General features: G+C 37.8%; 2 protein-coding genes across 2 annotated transcripts; both read left to right on the top strand.

Moving 5' to 3' along the window:
* Window positions 1-204: 204 nt before the first annotated feature.
* On the top strand, window positions 205-19,707 carry LOC133994612 (brain mitochondrial carrier protein 1-like). Its single transcript, XM_062433947.1, has 9 exons — window positions 205-312; window positions 951-1,055; window positions 2,450-2,588; window positions 3,909-4,003; window positions 10,376-10,461; window positions 10,725-10,820; window positions 11,485-11,609; window positions 11,874-12,087; window positions 12,930-19,707. Exons 2-9 carry the CDS (start codon window positions 992-994, stop codon window positions 12,969-12,971), a joined length of 861 nt encoding a protein of 286 aa, XP_062289931.1. The 5' UTR covers window positions 205-312; window positions 951-991; the 3' UTR covers window positions 12,972-19,707.
* A 5,523-nt stretch (window positions 19,708-25,230) lies between these two features.
* btg4 (B-cell translocation gene 4) lies at window positions 25,231-27,747 on the top strand. Its single transcript, XM_062433942.1, has 4 exons — window positions 25,231-25,403; window positions 26,256-26,393; window positions 27,155-27,422; window positions 27,526-27,747. Exons 1-4 carry the CDS (start codon window positions 25,231-25,233, stop codon window positions 27,739-27,741), a joined length of 795 nt encoding a protein of 264 aa, XP_062289926.1. The 3' UTR covers window positions 27,742-27,747.
* Window positions 27,748-27,950: the final 203 nt, after the last annotated feature.

The raw sequence follows: 27,950 nt of genomic DNA, 5'->3' as shown, positions 1-27,950 counted from the left end.
TTGCTTAATTTTGGGTTCTTTTCCATTTGATTTAATTGTTTTATTACTGTTTTTATATCAATTTGTCTCACAAGAGGACACGTGACTTTACACTGAAAAACACAGTTCGTCATCAAAGGGATTTTATTTTGAAAGCATTAGCGGAAATCCTGTTCGTATCCTTTCTAATGGGCTTGACATTAGCTAAAAAGGGAAGCTAACGGCGGGGGAGAACTTTTCTGCTTGCATTTTATTAAAGTCGAGCGACGTACAAGTGTGAAGTCATGGACAATCAAGTCAAATAGCTGGTGGAGGATTTTATCGACACAACAGGTACGTGAACTTTTGGCAACATTTAACCGAAACTAGTTGCTAAACTGTAACCTCGCTAATCAGCTGGCTAGTCATTTCCAGAAGCGGTAGCTGACTAGCCTTTAGCATAGCACAAGCCATCTGTCCCAGTTAACGGGGACGGCCATCTGTGTGTTAAACTCATAGACTGTATGGTTAAACTAGATTAAAATGCACGACTTTGTAATTTTTATATTGAGTTTGAACCATTGTATCTTAAAAAGCATGATTTTTTTTATGTCGTAATCTAAATAGCATTTCGGACAAGTGCAGCTTTTACGAAAATTAATGAACTTCTTTCAATTCTTGTGACACTGTTGCTGTCAACTCGCCTGTCACTCATGGTTTGCCCTTCCCGACACACGAGCCAATCAAATCGCCGAATTATTTGATTGACGTGACTCTCGTCCAATAGCAACCACGCAACGAATATGATGGCTTTCTCTGTGGTGTTGGACACTGCGGGCATCTCTTTCCGGCGCAGTAGGCTGGGATGCTGATGCTGAGGACCGTAGCTGATCAGTAGCATCATTGCATCTCAATATTTCTCGACATGTTGTATTGTCTGAGGTTGCAGCACTGTGTTGACCTCTGTCTTTGCGGCCTTCTGTTGTTTTTAGCGGGGCTGCAGCAGGTGGAAGCAGCAGCAGCCGCCGCCGAGATGACCAACTTGAACTGGAAGCCGTTCATCTACGGAGGGATGGCCTCGATTGTCGCAGAATTTGGTACGTGATGCACCACAACATGCGAACATCATCAACGTCGTCATGTATACTGTTAGCCTTTGACTGATATAACATGACAATGCACGTTTATATAGAAGTAGCTTTTTAAATTTTGCAGAATATGCAGCTTTAGAGGAAATCTGCTTTATCGACTGCTGAGAGATGGCAGCACTGGCTCTAAAAGGGAAATTATGCATCCAGCTGAAATATGAGAGCTCTTTGGTGCAAATTGTCCTGCCACTGTAGACGTACACACAATTCACAAAATTGGAGTTTAGTCAGATTTTTGGCACACATCCTCACAGTTTAGTTTGTAATTTGCGTAATACACAATAATCTGCTAGTTTTCATTGCATGTAATAACCTGGCGGTTAGTCACAGTTTGTACCTCACATGGTGTTATTACATTAGAGCAGGGGTGTCAAACATACAGCCCGCGGGCCAGAACCGGCCCACCAAGGGGTCCAGTCTGGCCCACTGGATAACTTTGCTAAGTAGGAAAATTGCAGAAAAGTAATTCTCATTTTTCTGCTGCTTCAGAGGATTTTTCCACCCTGACCAGAAAAAAACAAAAAACAAACATATTGTGGTCATATTTAAACCTTTCATATATTGAACAATGTACAGAGTGTTGTCAATCAGAAGCTTCTGTGCTTCTGAGACCTAATATTGATGAAATTGCACTAATTTTTCTTAAGACATCTCAGGCTCTTCATCTGTTTTGTAAATAGATGGTTTATTATAGTCAAGTTATAATACATGTGTGTGTATATATAATATATTATTTGTAGGTTATTATTCGATGGTTTTACTGGTTCCGGCCCACTTGAGATCACATTAGCCCTTGAACTAAAATGAGTTTGACACCCCTGCAATAGAGTAATAGAGTTCAGTGTTCAGTTATTCTATAAAGTTATATCCATGATTTAAAAAAATATATATTTTAAGCCTTTTCCCACATTGTGACTTTTTTTTTGCCTCATAAACAGTGTAGGCCAAAATGATTTGGTGTTGTTTTTGATATTAAGTTAATTTCTTTCTTGTTTTGTACAAGGTGAGGAAGGAAATATGCCATTTATTATAGTATGTGAATAGGTAACATCGTTGCAATTTGGGTAACAGGTTAAAATCTTTAAAGTATGACTTATGACTTATGAATATGATAATAATATATGAGAGACAAAAAATTCTGGGACTACCTGACAGTTTGAATATATCTGTATTCTGTGAGCTTTTTGTTGAAAATGAATATTACTGGCCTTAGCATACCTGCAAAATATCCTCCTCTATGCCCCAATCCTTGTCAGGTCCAACATTTTAATACTGCTGGCTTAATTTTATTCTTCTTCTCCTCAATATTGTTGTTATTATGTAAGTATATTTTTGATCCTCAGGGACATTCCCCATTGACCTGACTAAGACGCGTCTACAGGTCCAGGGTCAGTCCCAATATACAGAGGTGCGCTACAAAGGCATGTTCCACGCTCTCTTCAGGATTGGCAAGGAGGAGGGTGTCCGGGCGCTCTACTCTGGGTATGGAACTGGCTTTTTATTTTAGGCGCTGGACACACAACATTATGTTCTATGTATATCCACAATTTGGACACCACAACAGATTTTTCAAGATGTTACCAAGTGTATGTTAGTTTGGAGCAGCCACAGTAGAAAGAAGTTCTTGTGACTTTTGGTGTCCATATTCACAACCATTTTGACGTTCTTCACCTAAAGGTTTCCTTTGTGTCACTAAAACAGCTCTGACCCACCAAGGCATGTTCTCCAAAAGACCTCTGAAGGTGTCCTGTGGTGTCCGGCACCAAGACGTTAGCAGCAGATCCTTTAAGTCCTGTAAACTGCGGGCTGGGGTTTCATGGATCGGAATAACCCCTCCCTCTGTTTAATACACATCTGCTTAAGAATACCTTAGCTACAGGGAATGGGATGAGTGGGAGGCGCTTGGATTCCTCAGAATTTAAGCAGAATGACCGGCTGTTAGTCCCAGATGTCTTTGCTGTGCCTTTCCTTGGGAAGAGCTTTCAGTTCAACTCAATGTGCTGTTCAGAAAATCTAGGTACTTTTCATTGCAACACACTTGAGCTCCACGCTGATGAAATCAGCTTGTGCTTAATACAATATGCAGTAATATGCTTTGCACACAGAGCTGTTACACTTGGTGGGTGGTTGAACTGTGATGTAGATGAAGCCAGCTGAAGTTTTGAAAGAAGCCCAGTCAGACAGGAAATGTATTCCATTTTTAAATGGGGTGAGAGGGAGGTTCTCTTTGATTTTTAGGCAGTGGGAGTGATTCAAGTGTTTAACAGTTGCTTATTAAGATTCATCTCTGCTTTTGGGCAAATATACAGTAGAGCTGGTTTTCCCACTATTCAATAAAACTGATTTTGACTGACTCATTTTGTTATTTTGCATCCTACGCGAGAGAAAGTAAATGATAATCACTTCCTCTACCTTCAGGGTACTTTTGCCTAACACGGTTAAAGGAGCAGTGTGTAAGATTTAAAGGCATCTAGTGGTGAGGTTGTAGTTTGAGAACACATGGATACACCTCGCTTCCCCTTTCAAGCCATAGGTTGTCACATCTGACAACCTATGGTGGCTGTGTGCTGGTATTTGGTTAGTCCATTCTCCATACTGTAGAAACATTGCGGTGCATCATTGTGGCCTCTGTGTAGATGTAAATGGATAATTTTCACCAATTTTACACCAATTAAAACCTGCATACTGATATAATATTCAATTTCCGCCAAGTCCGTTCCGCAAGATGCTACTAAATCTCACACACTGATCCTTTAACTCCCAGCATGCAGGATAATAAACATATTTCACTTCTCCTTCCAGGATTTCTCCTGCCCTGTTGAGACAAGCCTCTTATGGGACAATCAAGATCGGAACCTACAATTCTCTAAAAAGGCTGTTTGTCAGTCACCCAGAAGGTGGGTGTCACTATTTCTGCTTCTGAGATCCTGTCTTCTACCTCTATCTCTACTAATCTGTCTTTTACAGTCTTTCATCATCAGGGTCTTAACTTAAAGCCTGCATACATGGGAGGAGTCTAGCCTCACAGTTCCCTGGATTCAGTCTGACAATGTCACAGAAAGCCAGCTGAAATCTTTAAGCATTTCACTACAAGATTAATTAGTTAGTCTGGAAAATAAAATAAAAAATCTCTCACAATTAGTTGAGCTCTGCAGCTGGAAGCCAGGACAAAGATCAATGGGAAATGGTATGAATGACACTGACATCATGCAGACTGTATATTAAATGTAGTTATTTGCATTGGAGCTCAGACTGCCTAAAGGCTGATGCAATCTCTTGCAAAGTACATTTGGTGTTTAAGCATTGATGATGACGCTAACTCAGCCAAAGATGTAGTCAGCCCTCTAGGACTACAGTGAGAAAATACCTTACCTTAAACAACCTCAGCAGCCACAGCAAAGTGTTTTTCAGTATGAGCACCAAAGTTATTTTATCAAGTTAACATTTGAGCCACTTAACTGATGCCCTTATCCAGAGCGAAGTGTAATGAGAGAGATGTTTTACACATAGTTAATAGTGCAGTGTTGAAAGCTCAGAGCTTTTGTGCACTGACACAAACGGACAGAGTGATGACTTCCAAAGAAATTAATAAAATCCTAATGTACCCTGGAAATTAAGTGCAAATATATGAACTATTTTAATGATGAATGAATCACAATATGGGTATGAAAGTATATGGTAGTAATAGAAACAAGTTTGGAGCTACAGATTGACACTCAACAGGCCGTGAGCATGACCCAAACTGAAGTCATATATTTTACTTTTGAATGTGTTTCTGTTTCAATTATTTTAATTGGGTATAACTTTTTTTATGCTCCAAATTTGTCATATCCAAGATAATTTAATCATTTAGGACAACAAACCAATTAACATGTATAAAATTAGGTATTTTGAGGTAAAATGTATTGTTGTTGTCTGCATGTGCAATATTCAGTATACAGGGGAATGAAAGTGGGTTTCTTTAGTGCAACACAATAAGAACAGATACAATAAAAAAAATAGACAAGTAAAATGCTTGTAGCATTGAGTCAAATGAAGTGGATGAAAGTGCCATTACACATAGGGATATAGCTTACTACACAATTTGTAAATGTTGAAAATTTAAAGACAACCTTCTCCTCCTCTTTCTACTTGTTCGTCTTCTCCTCCTACTTCTTCTTCTTCTTCTCCTCCCCCTCCGTCTTCTTCACTTTCTTCTCCTTCTTCCTCTTCATCTTCTCCTGCTCCTCTTCCTTCTTCTTCTTCTCCTCGTCCTTCTTCTTATTCTTATTCTCCTTCTTCTCTTCGTACTCCTCTTCTTTCTTCTTCTTCTTCTTTTCCCTCTTTTTCTCATTCTCCTCCACCTCCTCCTCATTCTTCTTCTTCTCCTGCTCCTACTTCTTCTTGACCGTTTTTTCTCCTTCTTCCTCTCCCTCTTCTTGTTTTCCTGCTCCTCCTTCTTCCTCTTCCTCCTCCTCCTCCTCATTCTTCTTCTTCTTATTCTTCTATTTCATTCTGGCATTCTCTCAATCCTTTTCCTCCTGTTAGGACTGTAATCTTCATTAGTGCCTTAAACAGCACAAACCTCTTATAGGCCTTCTCTCCTCTTTATTTATGCTGGGACACCTTGCTTGTATGTCTGAGGTTTCAGTGTCACTGAGAAGGCTGGTGGTGGTTTTGTGTCTGGTTGCAGGAGTCAAATATTCTCGTTATGTTTCATAAATGGCCTGAAGTATGAAGTGGTTGTTGGGTTCGACTGCAATTGTGGTCTATTCAGAAATGTAGAAAAGAGAATTTGCCTCTAGGAATTAATAAAGCATAGTCACTCAAACTAATTGCACTTGACTTCATGAAACATTATCAGAATTGGTAAATAATGAGATATCAGTTCATAAACACAGACATGCACAGCGGTTTACCCTGGTGATATTGGTGTTGTGACATTTCTGCTTATCAGCAAAACTTTTGATAGTCAATAATGGGTGCAATTTCTTAAATGTGATGATTTAATGCTTTTCTTTGTCGTACATGATAGTAAACTGAATATATTTTTGTTTTGAACTGTTGCTTGGACAGAATAAGACATTTAAAAACTTTCGACTAACATTAATCACTAATGAAAAGATTTGTTTGTTGAAGCCCCTCAACGATTATATTTCTTTAAACAGCGGTAATACTTATTGTATATGCACCTTTGGCTATTTGGGTGTACACTTTCACCAAAAAAGGTTGGATGTGTCGGGACAACCTGTGTTGACCCGCCTGGAAACAGAGTGAGTGTGTTAATCTGCTGGCACTAATTTGCAAGCTAAATAAGAGGCAAAGAGCTTCCAGGAAAGACGAAAGGAAGGACGGAAAGGACAGAAAGGCAGGGAAGAGTGAAAGAGTTTGGTGTGTTTTTCCCCCTCCTATCTGACATAGGCAAGATATTTTCTTAACAAACTTTACATTTATAAATACTTTTTACTTCATTTCAGATGAAAACAGCCAGAACAATTAATCTACAGTGAGATGCCACAAATCAATCAAGACTTAAATGTATTATTTATTTATTATTTTATAGCTTAATTGAAATGGGTGCAAAAGTATGCTTGGTAGAGATTAATTGATTAGTGGAGAAAATTAATTGTCAACTACTTATAATCCATTTATACTTTTTATGCAAAAATGCAAAACCTTTCCTTGTTTCACCTTCTCAAATATGAGGATTTTCTGCTTTACTTTGCCATATATCATTACAAATCTAATATCTTTGGACTAAACAACACCATGGACACTTAACAACAACAACAATAATAATCAGTTGTGAAAATAATCAATAGTCTAATGGCAATGTAAGCTTGTGAAGTAATTGTTTGTTGTAATCCTAAATTAGAGCAGTTAATTGTTGATAATTACCATGTGGTGTTTTGTTTACTTGAATAACTAGTAGGTATGTAATGGCAATATATGAAGATTTGTTATTTTGTGTGTTATAAATCACACAACCCTTGTGTATATACAACATGCACCTCAGGGCCAAAACAACTGTCAGGTTGAAGAAGAAGAAGACCACATCTGAAGAAGAAAAAACATAGTAAACATGCTAAAAAGGTAAAGTGGACAGAAATAAACTGGTTCTGCATTGGAGACGGAAATCCAAAAAACCTGAATGTGGTGTGTCTTTGTTGTCAGGAGCTCAGAGAGAGCCACTTCAGTTATCAGCCAAATGGATTTGCACTGCATTTATCAGAGATTGACTGGCGCCAGCAACTTTCTGTAGCTCACAGGAAGTCAGTCTCTCCCTCTATTCTCTCTCTGTCTGCTTCTTTATTTGACATTCTTCTTTTCCCTTGACTGGTTCCTTCTTTTTATCTGGCGCTACCTTTCACTTGTTTACCTCTACTCAATATTTAATGGCCAGTTAGTGTACATAGAAGGTAGAAAACAGAACTGAGTGATTGGAGAGAATGAAAGACTGAAGTTGTATTTTCTACTTCTGTCATTTATACAGACTACTCTTACAGAAAAAGTTTGTTGTTTTTTGGTTTGTTTTTTTTTAACAAAGGAATGGTTCAATATTTTGGGAAATATGCTTGCTATGGGACTATTGATATGAATCTCATTTCATTGTGTTAAATACAGAGCTGGAGCCAGTATGTGATAAGCCTAGCTTAGCATAAAGACTAGAGGCATGGGGAAACAACTAGCCTGGCTGTGTCCAAAGCGAAAATACTCCTACCAACACTTTTAAGGTTGTCTTAATTATATATGTCTTGTTTATTTAACCTTCACATACTTGGAGTGATAAAATCAACACCTACAGCAAGTTGCCAGATAAAACAGTGAGAGCAGGATATGCTTTTGGTTTCTGTTTTAGGTAAAATGTTAAACTTCACTCTGATGACAGGATTTAGGGATGCTGTACATAGTCACTACAGCTTGGTGTTGTTTGCCAATATATAGTTACAGCAGACTACTCCACCTAAAACCACAAATTGTTGTTGTCTATATGGTTTCAACAAACTAGATACAACACACTAACAGAGCTTGTTATAGTCATGCACATATCCCAAACATTTGCTTGTTTCAGCCTATGAAATGTGTATACGCGTTGGTAAACAGAATATCTCTTCTTAATTTCTGACATTCTATAGACAAAATAACTAATCAGGTAATCTGCAAAACTAATCAGCAGATTAATCATAATTGAAAAAGGTTGTTAGAATTGAAATCGGTCTTGTGGATAGGAGGCACATATGTATGTCTCAAAATGTTGCTGTGCTCCTTTAGACAATGGAACAACAGTATCTCATACACTACTGTAGTATCATCATTTCACTTCCAGAGTATGTTCAGTGAAAATGGAGACAAAATACATACAATTTACACATTGAATTGTGGTAATACACAAAAAATTATTACAACTCCATCACACGCAGGAAGTTTGGTGCTACAATAATATAATAGAAAATCTGAGTACGTAGTTGAAGTCTGTTTAAACTATATATATTTTAACACTGTAAAATTTGTATTAAACTCTGCATTTACATTTATTAATTTTTTTAATTTGTCAGTACCAATGAACCGGGGCAAATACGTTGTGCATTCAGTGTACTTTCTTAATTATAATAAATGTCGGTGTGAGGAGAAAACAGAGGGTTGAAGGGATGGAGGCTAAAGAGGGGATGTTTTTGTTAAAGGCCTGACTTCACTTTTTCAATGTGTTTTATTTTTTGCCAAAATATAAACACCTTTTTTCTGTTTATTGTTTGTCTTTCCATTCTGCATGCCCTCTGCCACAATGGTGCCACTGTGTTTTGAATGCTTGTTTTGATGCAGGCTTGGGTTTGCCCTGTGGTTGTGGTGGGATTCGAATGCCCGTTCTCCTGCCCAAAAAATGAGCGGCGCGAGGACGGCCACACTAACTGTTGGTCAGATTGATCAAGGATCACTGTAACTATTGTTCTAAACTCAATCCATTTTTATTTATTTTCTCCTCCTCCTTTTTCTTACTCCACTGTAGACACCACACTGGGTTAATACTAATGAGATCCATTACTTGCTAACACTGACAAACTACGAGGCTAATTGCTAACAATGGTGCTGTACCGAGTGTGCAGTCCCTCCAACAGCAATTTCAAATAAATCTCTGTGTTTGTTTTGATCTGCTTGGAGTGCCAGACAGGTGGGGTTTGACTCATGATGAGAAAGAGACGAGTGCAAGAACATTTCGACTGTTTGTAGCTTTGTGATCAACATCTTACGTTGATTTAAGTTTAACCCCATTCCGACACTTTCCAAGTAAGTTAAAGCAAATATGACTCAAATTAGACATAATGATTTATTTGTGAGTCCTAATCCACAATAATCTTTTCTTAAAATCTGATTCAGTATCTGAATACTTGCATTGTTGATACTTTTTTGTCTTTTCTGACTTTCTCTCAGCGTTGTACGACATAGGTTATCACAATCTTAATTTTATAGGTTTTGCTAGGAACAAAGAGCACAGGAAAAAAAAAAAAACAAGTTTTTTATCTCTTAATGTGTTATTTTCAATACCCTCTAAGTCACATCTGGTTTGGAACAGAGCAGACTCTGTTTTTTCTTTTTCTTTTTAAGTGATCACTATATTTGTTCTAAATTACCCAAAAAGTATATCCGTGACCAAAGTGAAACTAAAGGCAAACCTCTATTAAAACACATAGGGTTTTTAAAGTTTCTTACCTGTGTATAAGTGCAGAACGTAATAGAAAATAAATGAGACAAAAAAACCCCAACAAATTAACCAGTAGTTCCTGTTACTCTTTGTTACAGTGATTCCTGGATCAGGATGCTTTATTTAATATAACACTAATTAACAAACTCACACAGGGACTCCAGTGTTTAAGTATTTTGACTACAAATACGAAAAAAAGGCATGAATCTGCTTTAAACTTCAGAAAAAGTATTTGTCTATAAAGCCTACTGTAGCTATTCACAGTGAGCCGTTTATAACAAAGTATACGCTGAAGATAAGACACAGTTTTTATCACCTTTATGAAATAGCTCACAGCCTTTTATCAATTACTATATTGAATAATTACACAAATGTTTTCTCTTAGACAAGATCAACTAGTGCATTGAAAATGACATAATTTCAAAGAGGTGGAGAACATGCATGATTAACATTATGATCAATGGGAATAACAAACCGTCCCTGTAGACATCTATTCATAGTTAAGTATAGGCTAGTCTTTATGGCTTTACATTTGTGTGTTTTTGTTTGCTTTGTAAATTAACAGCATGTTTTGTCTCTTGTCTGATGACAGATGAAACCCTGGTCATCAACGTCTTCTGTGGTGTGGTGTCTGGAGTCCTGTCGTCCTCGCTGGCCAATCCCACTGACGTCCTCAAGGTGATTCTTAATGCTTATATGTTTGCCAATATATCAAAGCAGCGCCTAGTTAGTACTTATTGCAATCAGTGTTGTCCTTCTTGAACAAAGAGTCATTTAAAACAGTCTAAAACATGCACTCAAAGTTTATATCCTGTTCTGATTATAACGATTATTTGAATTATTTAATTATTTTTCAGTAATTCCTTAATCTAAAGGCTTTAGATTAGATGAGAAAACGTTTTATTTGACCAGTTTTTTGTTTTTGTGTCTCTTTGTTTCAGATCAGAATGCAGGCGCAGGGCAGTCTGCTCCAAGGCAGCATGATGTCCAACTTCATCAACATCTACCAGACAGAGGGCACCAGAGGGCTGTGGAGAGTGAGTGCTGGATTACTGTGTTTAGGGATATGTGTGTTTGTATGTGCAAAGTATGTATTCAGATGTTAAAAGTTCCTTTAATGGCTGCGTACTACAGCCAGCGTTACCGATAAATCAGAAAAACTAAACCGAGCAAATCTTCAAGGAATACTCCCAACATTTTGAGTACATACGCTTGTTTGATGCCTTTCCAAGAGTTAGGACATGTTTAGTCTAGCTTAGCACAAAGTCTGGAATCAGGGGGAAACAGCTAGCCCTCCTAAAAAGGCACTTTTTATCTAGTATAGGGCTGCAACTGAGGATCATTGTCATTATGGACTCATGTACATATGTATGATTACGGATGATTTTCTCTCCATAAGTTTTGTCTATAAAAAAATATTTTAAAAACCTTTATAGTTCCCCACAACCCATTGGGATGCCTTTAAATGTCTTGTTTTGTCCGACTAACAGTACAAAACCACAAAATATTCAGTTTGCCATCATGTTCACCAAAGAAAAGCATAATATCATCACATTTGAAAAGCTGACCTGTCAGCTTTGTAGGGCATATTTACTTAAAAAAATGAACAAAACTATTATTTTGTAAAAATAGCTGCCAACCAACAGACTGTGGTTGAGGTGTTAGTGTAAGACTTATTTTCCTTGTCCTCTTCTTCCTCAGGGTGTCATCCCCACAGCACAGCGAGCGGCCATTGTCGTCGGGGTGGAACTTCCTGTCTATGACATAACGAAGAAGCACCTCCTTCGCTCTGGCTACATGGGAGACACCATTTTGACACATTTCATGTAAGTTTATTTATTCTTACACTCTTTTGAAGTCAGGGGTGGTCATCCTTTATGATCAAATTTCTTAAACCACTTTCAAGTCTCTACTTTAGAAATAAACACTGGTTTGTAAAAATGTATACTCATATTACAAGTGTTTTGAGGTGGAGTGTCTAGAGTGAGTTTTCCTGCAAATTCAAAAGGCTCACATTTGAATCTGTAGTGAAACTACTCCGCTTTGGGCTTGTCCATTAATCTTTTTCCATGTTGGATTTTTTTGTGCAGTTCAAGTTTCACATGTGGCTTGGCGGGGGCGCTGGCCTCCAACCCTGTAGATGTTGTTCGAACCCGCATGATGAACCAGCGAGTTATGTCAGGAGGCCCCATGTACAAAGGAACACTGGACGGCGTGATGCAGACTTGGAAGAACGAGGGCTTCTTTGCTCTCTATAAGGGATTCTGGCCTAACTGGCTGCGACTGGGGCCTTGGAACATCATTGTATCCTTTAATATGCACACAGCTCCTTCACAGGTGAGGAAAAACATGGAAATCTGATTCCTGAACATTTCTAGTTCTTGGAAAGATTCAGGAATTCTAGAAATAAACTTGAATAGGATTGTAAATGTCTGATCCAGTCTAATCATAGTAAGAAACAAAACAAGAAATAAATAATGACTCAATAAAAACAGGAAATGGTATGATAACTCTCATGAATTTGCAGAGGAAACACCAGAGGTAGCATAAAAATGTCAGAATGAAGAATACACAAATAAAATACAAAGTAATAAAAGATTAATAAAATATAATAAAGAAATAATAAAATAAAGTCACTATTAAATAAACTGGAAATGTGAGGAGGGACAATAAAAGGAAATCAAAGATAAGAATAAAATAAAATAAAATTAGCATTGATTAGCTTTATAAATTTAACTTGTAATTATTATTATTATCATTATTACCCATTAATCCAGTCTAGCTATTCAATTCAAAGAAAACTCTGAGGTTTTAATGCTAAGCTCCTGAAGACTTCATGTCTTGTCTTTCTTGATCATACTTAGTAAAATCTATTATTGCATGCATAATAATCTCCTCAGCCATGTGGGAAAAAAATATGTGCGTATGTTGGTGATCGGCCAAAATGAGTTTGAAAGGATTGGTATATCAGATATCTGCAAGAAAATCCAATATTGTGCATCCCTGCTGTGCACACATTTATATTAAGTCTGGTTGATCAAACTAGGAAAGGTATGAAATCTGCTCATATTTCAAGGCCTGTGTTGGTCAACTGAGCAGCAACGGCCTTTTGTGAAATGAGACATTTTCCTTAATACCATTCTCAGTTCTTCATCACCTTCGAGCAGCTGAAGAATCTCCCGTTTTAACATGAGCAGGAAGTGGGACTGCACTGATCTGCCAGACTGTGACGGACATAAGCGGGGTGTGAAGCACGGCAGCATCTGGAGTTTTGGCACCAGTATACCCACACTCCCTTCTAAATCCATACGACGATACAATGCAGTATCAGTAACCTGCCCGTGCTTATCCAAACCTTATGTTGACTTCTCTTTTTCTTTTCTTTTTTGCAAATGTATTTACTGTCACTGATTCTGTTGTAGTCTCACCCTCAACCATATTTGACACTCCCCAGGCAGCTAAATATTAAGTTGTAGCAGAAGACTGAAAGTTTGGAGGTCTAGGTTTATATCCTTGAGGAGGTGTGACAGTGGGTTTTCCACTGTGAATTTGGCTAGTGAAATCTGAACTTAAAAGACAAACAGAGAAGAGAAAATAATTCTGATTGTATTCTCGGGATTCCTACACAGATATGGAAAAACATGGGGAAATTATTTATTAATAGGGCTAGCAATTACAATCTGGAAAAAATATAGGGAAAAGCTTTTAGTTCAGTTCAGACACGCCTGGCCTACGTAGCTCGCAGAGTTTTGAAAAAGATGACGAATATTGCATTTGTGTGGGAACCCTGTCTTTTAAGCACATAGACGTTGCATGAAATATGTTGGGAAAGCTATAACTGTGGTTTTAACTGTTAAATGTTGAGGAATGGCATGGAACAGTGGTGCAAATGATAAATAGACTGTAACAGATAGGTAATGTACAGAGATAGGCTGCTTTAAGACAGATTCACACTGACAGAGTGACAAATCAGGCTCAACAGCACTCCAGACGAAATACTGAAAAATGATATTCAGCGATATGTTGTGATAATTGGTTTAGTAAGGTGTCAAAGCCTCTGAAATTTTACAAAATGTTTTCTTTTCTATTTTATTTATCGGCTCTGATCTTAAAGATCCACTGAAGTTTTACTTGAAACAATCAGAAATCAGAACCAAAACCTCTGACAAGGGAGCGGATACACAACTAAAACATGAAACATTCAATCCAGATAAGTAAATCCTGACAAAGGTGTCTTTTGGTTTATTTTTTCCGTTTTTTTTGCCTCCAGTCTGCTGCAGCATTAGGAAGTAAAGAGGGCTATTAATAACCCACAAGACAACGATCAGTACATTATGTAAATTGCTGTACAGACTCATTCACACAGAGGTGGATGTATTTTGTCGTAGGCATGTCCAGGTGTACATAGGATGCCTGGTTGTGCTATTTTTAACGTTGTGCACCTCTTTTGAGGTCAAGTCATGGCATTAATAGGAAACAGGCAGAAAGAGGAAAAGTGGGCAGTTGTGCCAAAATGTGTTTCTACCAAAATTGGTTTTGTTTGCGGCTTCTTTTAGGCAGTGTAAATATTGATTTACAGACAGACATCTTTGCTAGAAAGTATTTGAAAGTGAGTGTTGTTAGAATAGGCTACTGAGGACAGCAAATCGCTATTTTTGAATCAGAACCCTACCCGTGCTAAAAAAAAGAAAAAGGAAAAAAAAAAAAAACGACCAAATGCATTTGTTATCTTTTTGGGGATCTGTAGATGATCTGTTGACATTAATCCAACACATTTTAGGAATTATTTAACAATTATGTATTTCCCCTTGTTTGAGTTGCACAGTACAGGAGTACCACTTCTAGGACAGGTGACCTGTATCACCAAAAATATTTTTCTTTGTTTGTTTAAATCAAATATTTTTATCTTTCATTTATACTACTTATATTATACTATCTTACCTTTTATTCCCAACACATTTTTTTAGACAGTTGGCCAAATGTTTTCCATCCTTGTTCAGATGGATGTCCCAAAATTATCTTGCAGCTAAGAAGAGAAGTCTCTCTTCTTTTATAACGATGCAAATGTGCTGGATTCTGTAACTGATATCCATTCAAAATATTTTATAATGTATAGCTTGAACAGTACCGGCACCTGCACTTCTACATATATACTGTTGTAGGCAGCTTTGCTGTTAAGTTGTTTCTGTTCTTCGATTCATCTTGGCATATCTTTATGGTCATATTTCATCCATACTTGTGTAGAATAGAATCCCCAGCTACTTGTTACATTCCCCCATCATGTGTTCATATACATGTAGGCATGTTTTTATGATTTTGTGAATCATGCTTTTAATTAAAAACACACACATATGGTGTCCTTTCTCCCTGAAATTAATCAGTGGTCATCGGAGCTGCAGAAATCTCACAAACAGTCTTTTATTTAATTGATCGTACCTGCAGAAATCCAAAATTAAACTGATAGTGTGTCGCAATGTTAACGCTATTTCTAGTATCATAGTTGAAAATGTCACAAATAGTGAGTAAAGATGGGTATTTCCTCTTTTTTTTTTTCTTCATTGTGGGACAGTCGAGATCATCTACACCACACTTACAGAAATTGAGTATTCTTTGCATTTTTAAGTGTCCTTCATTTTAATATTTTTAGTGTGTATGTGCGACTCAAAGCACAGTCCGAATACAGTGTGCAATTAGAGTCAAGCTGGTTTTCGAGGTCACTTCAATTTTTGAATGTGTGTCGAACTCCTGTTGTTGGAAAATGTGTGTGTGGCGTTCCCGGTGTGTTTCTGCATGTTTTGTTTGTTTTTTAAAAAAGATTTTTTCGGCATAGACGCCTTTATTTAACAGTAGACAGACAGGAAACAGGAGAGAGAGGGGGGTGTGACATGCAGCAAAGGACCTCCGGCCGGGATTCGAACCGGAGTTGGCTGCGTATGTGGCATGCGCTCTAACCACTCGACCACCTGCGCGCCGTTTCTGCATTTTTTAACGAGCTTTGTGTAAAGATATTTTAACACAGCCCAGCAGTCCTCGGAGAGATGCACTGTTACAGCCTTATATTAATTATACGTGATAATGTTGCTTTAATGTGTACACCAGTGCCTCATTACTATACCGAGTGTGAGGTTTTTTGTTTTTTTTCCTTAGTTACAGTCTTTATATTGTGCTTTCAGTTCTCAATATTGAAGTTCATATTTAAAAACAACAGTTTCAGTGCGTTTGTGAGGAGATCTGTTTTGTTACCTCAGCAGTTTTGCCTTTCTGAGCCATTTAAATCATCTGCTGACGGTGAAGCATAGTACTAAGGTAGTATCACAATTCATCTTTAAAACATTCACCTTCCTCTAAATTGTGTGCCGCAAGAGTTTAAACTTGTCAAGTGACCACATATTGTCAGCAAATAGTCTGCTGAGTCTCAAGTGAATGAATCACAATCTGAGTGTAGGGGTTCATTTTAAGAAATACGGCTTGGGCTCAGGCAGAGGTCAGAGGTCAGATCAAGCTAATGGCCCTGTGAGGTTGTTTTCATAACTAAAAGTACATCTAAAAAACATGTTTGTTTTTTGAGTTCCATTCACACAGGTGACAAAACAGCCGATGGTAGCTCAGTACCAGATTATGTCAATAATTCAGTATGTTGTTATTACAACCAAAAGAAATGGAACAAAGAGAGATTTAACTGGTTTGGTGTTGGTTTCAGTTTTGAAATGATTATTCACTAATGCCATTCTCTCGTTCCAGCTTCACACTTATCTGTGATTTAAATCAAATTCAATTCATTTTCATTTTCATTCAGACCAATTCCATTTGTCATTGGTCTGACAAAACCATCATCTTTTGGCTCTCCATTTTCCGAAATTTTATAGATACATTATTCATTGATTTATCAAAAAATTTGGAATTAATGAAATGTAATGAAAATAATCATTGGTGCAGCATGAATGGCAATGCTTTAGAAAAGTGTCCGTGTGGATGGAAGCATGTTTGTTTTCAGATATATCCACATTAGGATGGACATTACTGGACGTGTAGTTTTTGTCAGTACTATGTTGATATGTTACAGTAGAATCAAAACTTTAAACAGTTTTGTAGGGAATAAAAAAAACGAGATACACAAATTTTAAAACTGTCCATCAAGCTGGCTGTTAAACCTGCAGTGTGGAACTTTTACATAGAAATCATCCCTTACATTCAAGCTCTACTAAACAAGTTCATTGAATGCTGATTAAGCCTATCGCCACCAGATAAATCTCTCTAAAGAGTTTTGACTTAAGTCTTAATTTTGACATTCTCACGCTAGCTGGATGAGTGCGTACTGAGCACACTCTATGGGCAGAGCATACACACTAGAGACTACCGCCAGCTCTCTGCTAACTTTACTGGGGATAAAATAATTTAATTGTCAAGCTCTTCTACATTTTCCAAATGTTTTCGGACCAATTAGATCAAATTCTGATAGTGAAATGAGTCATTTCACTAAATAATTTATCCAGAGCCTAAATTACTTCATAAGTGTGTCAACAATGTTTTTGTAATCACTCTTACCACCAGAAGGGAGAGACAAAAGTCCCACACTCCAGCTTTAAAGGTTTTTTGTTTTGTTTTTTATGCTACCCAACCAACTCTCTTTGTGCACTTGTTTGCAGACTGTAGTGAATGTTATCGCTGCTGTGGTACTCGGCCTGGTAAATGATGAAGCTGAGCTTCAAACATTTGAACTATACAACAAAGTTGCACTGTAAGTGGCAGAAGCATCACCCAAACTACTTAACTCTAATGGTGTTTTTAGTAATTTTGGTAAATCAAACCTTTAAAGTGCTGTTGAAAATGAGCTGACTGATTTTGGGAAATGTTCTCATTATCCATGCTCATAAGTCATGTTCTTTTTACAGGAAGCATTGTTCTCAGCTGGTCCTTTGTACAGATGTGTCTGATCACACCAGTTTCACAACACAGTGGGTTGTATCCCATTTTTGTTCAATGTTACATGAGCGGTCCAGCCTTGAAAAACGTCCAAAACAATTCTGTTTCTGTCTCTGATCGTCTCATAGATCAACTTTGATTTGTTTGACTTTGATTGTGATTGTGCTGTAAAATTCATCATGCTGGCAAAAATGATTTTAGAACTGTGTTTGAGATGTGTTAAATGTTTTAAGCTTATGCAGAGATTTAATCTATTTTCTAATTAGTTTTGCTTTTTATGTTGATCTGTTTTGATCTATGCGCTTTTGGCTGATGCTGCTTTCCATTCCTGCTTGAATTTCTTTTGGGGGGGGAAAACAAAGAAAAAAGAATGCTCCTGCCACTGAGTCAGCTACATTTAAACTCTTCTCTTATTTGCCTAATAATTTATTCCCTTCACCAGCATTTTATTTTCATGGTGAACAACTTGAGTTCCCTTTAATAAAACACACAATCATGTGTGAACAGCAAGCAGCAGAAAACAATCTGAACTAAAGGGAAATGTTTATGAAAAAAATGTTTGTTTATGTTGCTATAGTTTTTGAAATAACAGTAACCAAGATTATTCTCAATGGCATAGTTGAAAATTTTGGGGGGGAAAACAACAACTTTGTACTAGCAGTTTTTTTGGCGAACAACAGCCGGGGGTGGTGACTTGTCATCACACTGCTCAGAATTACTGGGTGCACAGTTATTCCCCTAAAACTACAAATTCTAGTATTTACAATTCTGCGTTTGAGTGGATTAAACAATTAGGATTAAGAATGTGTTAATTGTTCAGGTTTACAGATGCTTGCAAGTATATCTTTAAACTTTGGACAGAACCAGGCTAGCTGTTTCCCACTACTTTTAGTCATTATGCTAAGCTAAACTGGTGGGAGGTTCATAGTGAAATCGAACTTCTCATCTAACTTAATAATTCCACTATTTGGTGTAACTATCTTATCATGTAATACACTTTATATAAAAGCTTGATTTAATGAAACGTGCAATCGTTGTGTTGATATAGAGGCACAGGTGCAATTCCTGCGTCTTTATTCACTCCACAAATAAATATATTGTTTGTGATTGTGTAGCGCTTGACAACTCGTTTTTGATAGAAAGAGCATAAAATAGTTCCCTTCTGACAACCCCAGAGAGCCGCTGCAAAATATTGTATTTTTTTTTTTTATCAGTGTGCCATGTGAGCAGTTGTTTTTTTTCTTCTTTAAGTTACCTCTTAAAACCTTTCCATCAATACATTTCTCAAAATATTGTAGTTTTAATTTCAGATGTCCTTTGATTGCTTTACCTCAAAAGGAGTTAAAAATCTGTCTGATTTTTCACAATTCCAAACTCACTTTCCCTTCAGACATCCCCTTTTTTTTTTGTTTTTTTGTTTTTTATCTTAGCTAAAGAACCCTTTACCTATGTCATGTTGAGAAAAAACTAAAACACTTACATTGATTAAGTTAAGAAGATATTGGTGTTTAGTTAAGTATAATCTTGGTCATTAAGCATCATTCATCCTGATAAAACAGCCTGAACTTATTGAGACATTTTTTATTGGCTTAATTCTTAATTTAAAGACAAAATGTACAACACACCCTCTTCTAAACTAATGTAGGTTGTTAAAAAGAGAGTTTTTGTGTCCCACTTCTATTTAAAAGCTGTCTTAGAGGCATTAGTCAAAATGTTTCAGATTTTAAAATACTTTGTGGAAATTGTTATTAATTGACAAATCTGCTGTCTGACAGAAGAAGAAAATCTATGAATATTTTTGAAAATTTCTCTTCACTTCCACAGATCATTTGCATTTTGGTGTCTGTTCAGCTTGTATCATTGCTGTCTATAACCTTGTTTTGCTTGTTCAATTAATGAATTTCTATGGAAGTTTCAAGTGGAGGTTTTTTTTTTTTTTTTTTTTGACAGAATGGGTTTGGGTTTATATACTGTAAATTCAGTGTACACTCAAATAAAATATATCCCGTTATTGTTTCTGTATCCATTTATTTCTTATTGTTTGCTAAATTAAATTGTTGGCTTTATTTTACAGGTGCCTAATTCATCTCATTTTGATTCCCTGAAAATGTGCAGGTATTTAATGATTAATTATAGAGAAAGGGTGATGCAATTTGGTACAAATTATTAAAAGATAGAGAAAAAAATGTTAAATTGATCTAGTTGGTATAACTAAGTCTACCCAGTCAGTATGTTTGACTGGGTGCATTTCTACATGTGTTAACCTCAAATTTGGGAACTCTGACCATATTTAACATAGATGTCTGACATCCGAATAGTATATAAAAAAGCATGATATCACCTTTCACCTTCAATAAGCAACAGCCCATCTGTGGGTCAGTCATTAAAAACTCATGCTATGCAGTCAAACATTGTTCAAACCAACAGAACTTTGTCTCAATTTTTTTATGATTTTCTATTTTAGGTCCCTTGACTGTAAATAAATATGGATGATGCATCTCCACTCCCTGCCACCATGCAAAAGTGAAGCCGAAATATATTCTTTCCTGGAGCTGCAATCTTGCTTTTGTGATGTATTTCTTTTTACCATTATTATCATCATTATTAGTATTATTATTATTATTACTATCAATATCAATCATTATTATTATTAATCTTTTCATGTTATATATTATGTCATATTCTTCATTTCCTCATATCTATAACTGCATAGTGTATGCATGATGCAATGTTTGCCTGATCGTGTATTCCATAGTTTGTTGAATTTTGGAGATGTGGTTTCATAGATACAAAACATACGTTTTCCGTAAAAACTTATATAAAATGTTAACACTGAGTGTAAACATCTTATAGTTTCAATGACAAGCTAGTTCAAGATGACAGAATACATATAAATTATATCAGAATACTGTGATATTAACAACTTTAATGCTACTAAAAGTTGTTGATATCACCTGTAAACTGGATTTCAGTGGTTTAAGGATTCAAATCTAGCAGCAGTTTAAAGTGTCTTCTAATTCATTTGCATGTTTTGGGAATATGGTGGGAAACCAAAGCACCCGGAGAAAATCCACACCATCGTAAGAAGAACCCTGCTGCCATACTATTCCTAGCTAACGTAAGGCATGTATTGCTGTCCTCTTGAAGAGCAGGTCTCAAAGTGTTTGTTCTTTCCATCAGTCTTCTTCTGGGGGGCGAGGAATTGGACATGCAGGTGGTAAGGGCTTCACAATAGCTTTTCCCATAGATAAGAAGAACCTTATGATGGGACTTTTTTTTTTTTTCATCAAAGTGAGCACAGTCAGGTGACACCTCAGGGCTGTGATAAAATATTTGTCATTGGCTGGATTCTGTGATGTAAGAGTTTGCAGAAGCAAATTTGCAGACCTGAAAGAGTGACCCAGATCTTTGAACAGGGCCTTGTAGATCTTCTTAACACTTTGACGGTCGCTCATAGTGATGTGATCAGCATGGATTTCTCTCAATGCCTTATCTCACAGATTCTGGATGACCCTATTAAAATCTGTCAGGTGCAGTGATGTCCAGGCCTTCTTTGTAGTATGCATTAGCAACTCTGAAAGCACCAGGGTGAGCAGCTTGTACTCATATGTCACTGGCTGAAGACTGCATGTCTCAGAAGAAACAGCTGGTGCAGCTGTGGAGTCACTGAGCTTCTCTTCAAACAGTGAGACCAGAGTTTCTGCTAGTCCACTGTTTGTAGTTTCAGCTGATTCCTGGTTGGATGAGTCCTTAGATTGGTCCCGTGTATCTGTTTTGGGCAGAACTGTCGGTGTACCAGTTATCTGAGTCCTCATTCCAGGATTCTACAAGCAGATCATCAATTTGTTGCACCCGTCTAGGTATCTGTGTCATTATATCCATGACTGTTTTGCCCAGAGTAACAAAAGTGATTTCACAGTTTCCCTGCTCTATGATGTGATGGTGTGCAGTTGCAGTTCTGTTACCGCATGCAACTTAGTATTTGAGTGGCTCAACCAATCATGGTATGAAGAGTTGTGTAACAGATGAATTTACAATTAAAAGTCAAGGGTTGCAGAGGCAAGTTGAAGATGTCCGTTACCTCTGATATGTGAGAGTTTATCCTTCTCGCCACCTCTCTTGCAGTTATCTGGATGAATTTCCCTAAGTTCTCACAGTCAACACTTGTAGTTAGGCTAACACCTTTTCCAAAACACTGTAGGAGTGTGGTTTTCAGGTTACTCTAATCTACACCAAAGAAACAATGTCCAGGGTATAGATAATTTTGTAACTGGAGGGATTTCCTGTGCCAGTCTGATATGACAGGCTTAATAGCATCCAGGATAAACGTGGAAGTCATATCAATGTGCTCACACATGTTCGCCATCAAAGTCAAGCTGTCTTTTTTTAGGTTGCCAGATTCCACCACACTCCAATGCTTTATCACCAATCTTCTTATATACGGGCCAATCAGTATGTCGCTTACCCTGAATGAAGGAGCTTTCACAAAAGCCTTCAGTGAAAGTTGGGAGGAATCCATGATAATCGTTGACTTATTTTCTTTCTTCTTAGTTTGTGATGTTTGTCATTCACTGTTCAGTACTGAAACTTTAATTGGCAGCTCAGCTAAAGTTTGTGCAGTATTGCCTTTGGTTTGATAAGGTAAAATACAACAGATCTGGCATTCTACAGTCAAAGGCATCCTATAGTGACATCAGAAGCATGGCATCATTGGTTCCTTTGTGACATCAACAGGAGGCAGGGCCTTCTCTTTCACCTCTCTAAATTATTTTTCGTAAGCCTACATGTTTGTGCACAGCCTTTACAGTTATAATCCTATGACAGCCACTGTGTACACTAAGTGAGCGATGTCTCCCAACTGCCGGATGCCAGTGTGCATATAAGTGGTGCCCCCAGGGAAGACTTTATGAAAAATTATAGAACATATTCTTCACAATAGCAGCTGGACTTGGGGTGAGGTCCATGTCCATGCTGTCATTCTCTATATCCTTGTAAAAAGCAGCAGACACTTAAGTGAGCCTAGAGGAGAGTGGGGTGGCTTTTCAGGAGGAAAATGCTCTTCTGAGGAGGAAACATATGTTAAATAAACTTACTGTGGACAGCAGTAGGATTATATTTTAAACTGTATTTATTTTCAAAAGGTTAGCAACAAAGGCTGGCCATTTGTTGGCATGCACAAACTGATTTCAGTTAAATAAGGAAGTAGAGGTAACCTTGCAAACAAAGCACCAGAGCATATTTGCATACGTTTACCTTAAGATTTGGAACTTTGCCAATGTTTAGAATCTACGGAATCTACACCCAAACCATTTAGTTTTTCCAAAATCGAAACTGTTGAATATTATAAATACTTTAGACTCTGGCTGGATACCCAACTCACTTTTAAAACCCGTGTGAAACATCATCAAGCAAACTTTAGGTCAGATTGAATTTATGTATAGAAACAAATCATGTTTCTCTTCTGCCAGTCAAAAGGCGATTGTACAATCAACAATTCAGTTTGTGCTTGATTATGTTGACATTGTTTAATGCATCCACCTTAAAGCCTCTTGTCACTATCCATTGCATTTTATACAAAAAGTGGGATGGTCCTCCTTAAAAAACAGAAGGGAGCAGCATGTAAGTTGTTTATTTGTACGGCTGTACTGCAAAAACTGACAAGTTACCTCTGCTCTCTGAGCAGTTCTTACATTGTTAAGGCCACAGGACAAATTAACATTAATTTTACCTTGTTCACACTGAATTTGGAAAAAAGTTTGTTCAAATGCTATGCTGCATACATGGGAATGAACTCCAAAAAATATGAAGTTACATTCTCTTATTTCACTGAAACATTTTAAACGTTTGTACTTACACTACCGGTCAAAAGTTTTAGAACACCCCAATTTTTCCAGTTTGTTATTGAAATTCAAGCAGTTCAGGTCCAATGAATAGCTTCAAATGGTACAAAGGTAAATGGTGAACTGCCAGAGGTTAGAAAAACAGGTAAGATTACCCAAAACTGAAAATTATACAAAAACACTTAAAAATGTAGGTCTTTCCTACAGAGAAATTGCGAAGAAAGTCAAGGTGTCAGTGAGTACAGTTTCCTTCAAAAAGCACTCATAAACTGGGGGAAACTCTGAAAGGAAGAGGTCTGGCAGACCCAAAGCCACAACAGATTTAGAAGACAAGTTTCTGAGAGTCAACATCTTGTGTGATAGGTGGCTCACAGGACAACAGCTTCAAGCACAGCTTCATAGTGGTCGTAGTAAGCAAGTTTCAACTGTGAAGAGAAGTTGCAGGTTTGACAGGTCGAGTGCCTGGGCCATGAAACACCACCAATGGACTACTGAAGACTGGAAGAAGGTGTTATGGACTGATGAATCAAAATTTAAAATATTCTGTTCATCACGCAGGAGTTTTGTACGCCGTCGAGTAGGCGAAAGGATGGTTCCTCAGTGTGTGACATTAACTGTCAAATATGGAGGAGGAAGCGTGATGATCTGGGGCTGTTTTTCTGGATCCAGGGTCGGCTACCACAGCATTCTGCAGCGCCATGCAGTACCCTCTGGTATGCACGTAGTTGGTCAGGGGTTCATCCTACAGCAAGATAATGACCCAAAACATAAGTCCAAGCTATGCCAGAACTACCTTAGGAAAAAAAAAGACCATGATGGTAAGCTTGAAAACATTTTTTCAATAAAAAACTGGAAAAATTGGGGTGTTCTAAAACTTTTGACCGGTAGTGTATGTATTTCACAATCACACTTGCAATTGCTTTTGTTAATTGTGAAAAACGTATAATGTGTGTCAGTGAATTTTATATGCTTAAAAAATATATATATATATTTATTTTATTTTTTTGTGCACAATTCTCTCCTGAAAAAGAGATCCCGATAATAAAACAAAAAACATTTCCTTCTCAGTGACTTTAGAGAAAAGCTTAGTCTCTAGTTGTATCATTACCCCCCTAATTCAAAAGTTATTTTATTTTGTTGTAAGCGTGCACTTTGACAGAGGATTTAACCTTCCCATATTGGAACACACACACACACACACACACACACACACAGAGAGAGAGAGAGAGAGAGAGAAAGTCATTAAGTCAACCAACTTCAGGTGTGTTAGCTTGTCACACAGCTGAAGTGTGGTTTTATCAAACCACATGAGAGACTGAGGAGGGACTGACTGTTTTAGTACCTGATGTATGTGAGGTTTCCACCACGGAATAAGCTGCTGCTTCATATACAGATTTAGATATATGTAGATATATACAGATATAATGTGTTCTTATTTATTGGTGTAGCAGCGTTATAAATCAAAACTGAGTTCTCTCTGGAGCTCCAACAGCAAATATGTTTGCTTGAGTTGTCTGACTTCCAGTTTGTCTCGTTAGTTTTATTTGTTACTTTTTCTAAAACAGTAGGATCATCCTACACATGTTTTATTCTCTAAATAGGTTTTTAACTGTGCAGGTTGAAGGTTGCTGGCTTTGGTCAGGTTCATTGAGCCAGCTGGTTACAAAGTGCGTGTACTGTAGCCATGAAGGAGGAGATTGCTGCTGCTGTGTTTTTTGTAGCTAGGCTGGTGAAGAGATACGGCTGTCTGGATAATGACAGCAGGGAGCATTTTGCTGCTGCTCTCACATCTGTTTTGTTTGAGAAGTACAAGAACCACTGGCACCCGAACGCACCCACCAAGGGACAGGCCTACAGGTTGGTAAAACCTTTTTGATAATGCAAACTGTTGAGTTTTGTTCTGTTTGTTATTGATCTAATGAAAATTTAAAGCCAACCTGTTTAACTTTTGAAGAAAGAAATTACAGTCTTCCTCATTTTGGCATCATTTTTTGTTTATCTGTGAAACACAACCCATTGCATTGTGGGATTTATACAAACTCCCTTGATTTGGCATTTTGCCAAACTGATGCTCTTGGGCCCTAAATGCTCTTTTCCATAGACTTTGTGAAAGACCTCTGTAAATTAGCGGATACATTTTCCTCATTGTCACAAACCTGCAAAATGACTCATTTTACAATCAGAATTTGATCTATTTGGTCTGATCACATTTCAACAGTCCAGCACAATTAAATTGTTTTATCCTTATTCAAGTTAGCTGGAGGGCTACACCAGAAGTAGCCGGCTTGGTGAGCTGAAGTTGCTAGTGTGCTTGCTCTATCGGCCCAATGATGCCCAGAAAGTGGCAATCAATGTTACTTTTTGTTGTTCCATTGAAGGGAAGTTTTGAGGGCTCTATTACATAAATTTAGACATTCAGAAATCACAGCTGTGATCTCACATTAAAGTAACTATGACCCCCCTAAAACAGAATTTGATTATGGAGAATTCATCTTTTTGTGATTGCATTCAATGTTTCTTCTTGTTCTAATAAAACACACCATACATTCAGGGATTTTGTCTCAACAGTATTTTTTTATCTGGAGGCTAATATTAGCAAACTTTGGGTAAATTTAGCTTTGGACATTATTCGGATTCAGACTTCTTAGTTTCAGTAAAATATGTTTCTATCCTTTTTTTTTTTCTTTTTTTTTATTGCTGTGATTTCAGGTGTCTACGTATGAACGGTGTGCGTCTGCAGGACCCGGTGTTGCAGCATGTCTGTGAGCGGAGTGGGGTGCAGTACGATGACTTGGGGTTGCCTCAGGAGCTGACGGTGTGGGTCGACCCAGGAGAGGTGTCTTGCAGGTCAGCTTAGCTCAACAATATCAGACTTCATACAGGAATGCGAGTTCAGAGGCACAGCTTGTCTATCAATTTAGGATTGGTAAAACCACAACTCATCTGGCAGAAATGAAATGTTATTTTTAATCACCTGAAAACAAGAATAGCTGTGTTCCTCGCCCACCATGTTGCACTGCCATGTTTCTACGGTAGCCATTGTTGGTTCTCCTACAATGTAGGACCATGCATGCTTGAAAGGAGAGGGGGAGGGGTATTCAGTTGGTTGCCATCTGCAACCTCACCGCTAGATGCTACTAAATTACACACACAGGTCCTTTTTACGGTGCCGATAAGTGGAGTTTATTACATTTTGGAGACAACTAAGCTACTCGTTTCCCCTGCCTAAGTCTTATTGCTAAGCTAATCACCTGCTTGCAACAGCTTCATATTGAGTCTGCATTACATTACTCTTATCAAACTCGCTAATGAGTATTTCTGAATATAAACTTGTAGTCTAAACCTCAACCAACATTATCAGACCAGTGCAGCTCCCTTTGGAGCAACTATTACTCCCCAAGACCGAACAGCCTTTGATGTGAAAAATCAGTGCAGATCCTTTAGGCGCCTTTTCAGATATGAATTAGGATTTGCTGTCTTCATCTTTTGAAGATAATGAGAGACACAGATTGCATAAATGTTTTGTAAAAAGGACCATTATTGTGGCCAACCTTGTACTTTTTTATTTTTATTAACTGGAGTATGTGGTTTTGTTTGCCTCCTTGCAGATACGGTGAACACAGCACACCGTTCTGCGTCTCGGTGGTGGACAGCTGTCGGCGTGGAGATGGGGATTTTTCCCGTCGCATCCATGATGCCGTAGAGCGGGCCAGCCTTGATGTTCAATCGGGAAGCTCTTCAGATGAGGAGGACAGTGTGGTCAACAGCATGAGCAGCAGTAGCAGTCTATCTGCTCTCTGCCCTGCTCCAGTCCCACCCAGCAACCCTGAACCCAAAACCATCCCAACTGTCAGCAACCCCAACAGTGTCTACCGGGTAGGTTGGAAAGGGGATTGGTAATTCTTTAAATTTTGACTGTGTTGCTCAAAGTCTCTTCTATCACTATCCTCTAACCCTCGACGACTCCTCTCATCCTCAGTTCAGTGAGTTTGCTCCAGGCGCCCCTCAGACCTGGCTAACTTACCCCAAGAGGAAGCCCTTTGCTGGGGATGCACTCCCACCTCATGCTCCGCCACCTGGAGGTCTGACCTCGCAGTTCTCCAGCCAGAAAAGCTTCAAGTCCTATCGAGCCACCTTCACATTCACCGGGCCTCGTGTGGACAAGTACCACTGGGTCAGCAAATCCCGATCCTAGAGCCAACTGAGCCTTCAACCCAGAACCAGGATTGGGTTAATGCTAAGGATGAGACCAGAGACTGCAGCCATGAAAAAAGTTTCAGGACAGTTTATGTATCTTTAAAGGTTAAGAATTTATTATTCATACATGGTTTAACGTAATAATTTAAAAGTATTGCTGTTAAGTATGTTTTTAAATTTGGAAATATTCAAATATTTTAAATCAGT

This window comes from Scomber scombrus, chromosome 14, assembly GCF_963691925.1.
Source record: "Scomber scombrus chromosome 14, fScoSco1.1, whole genome shotgun sequence".
NCBI lineage: Eukaryota > Metazoa > Chordata > Actinopteri > Scombriformes > Scombridae > Scomber > Scomber scombrus.
This window is presented reverse-complemented; position numbering and strand designations above follow the sequence as displayed.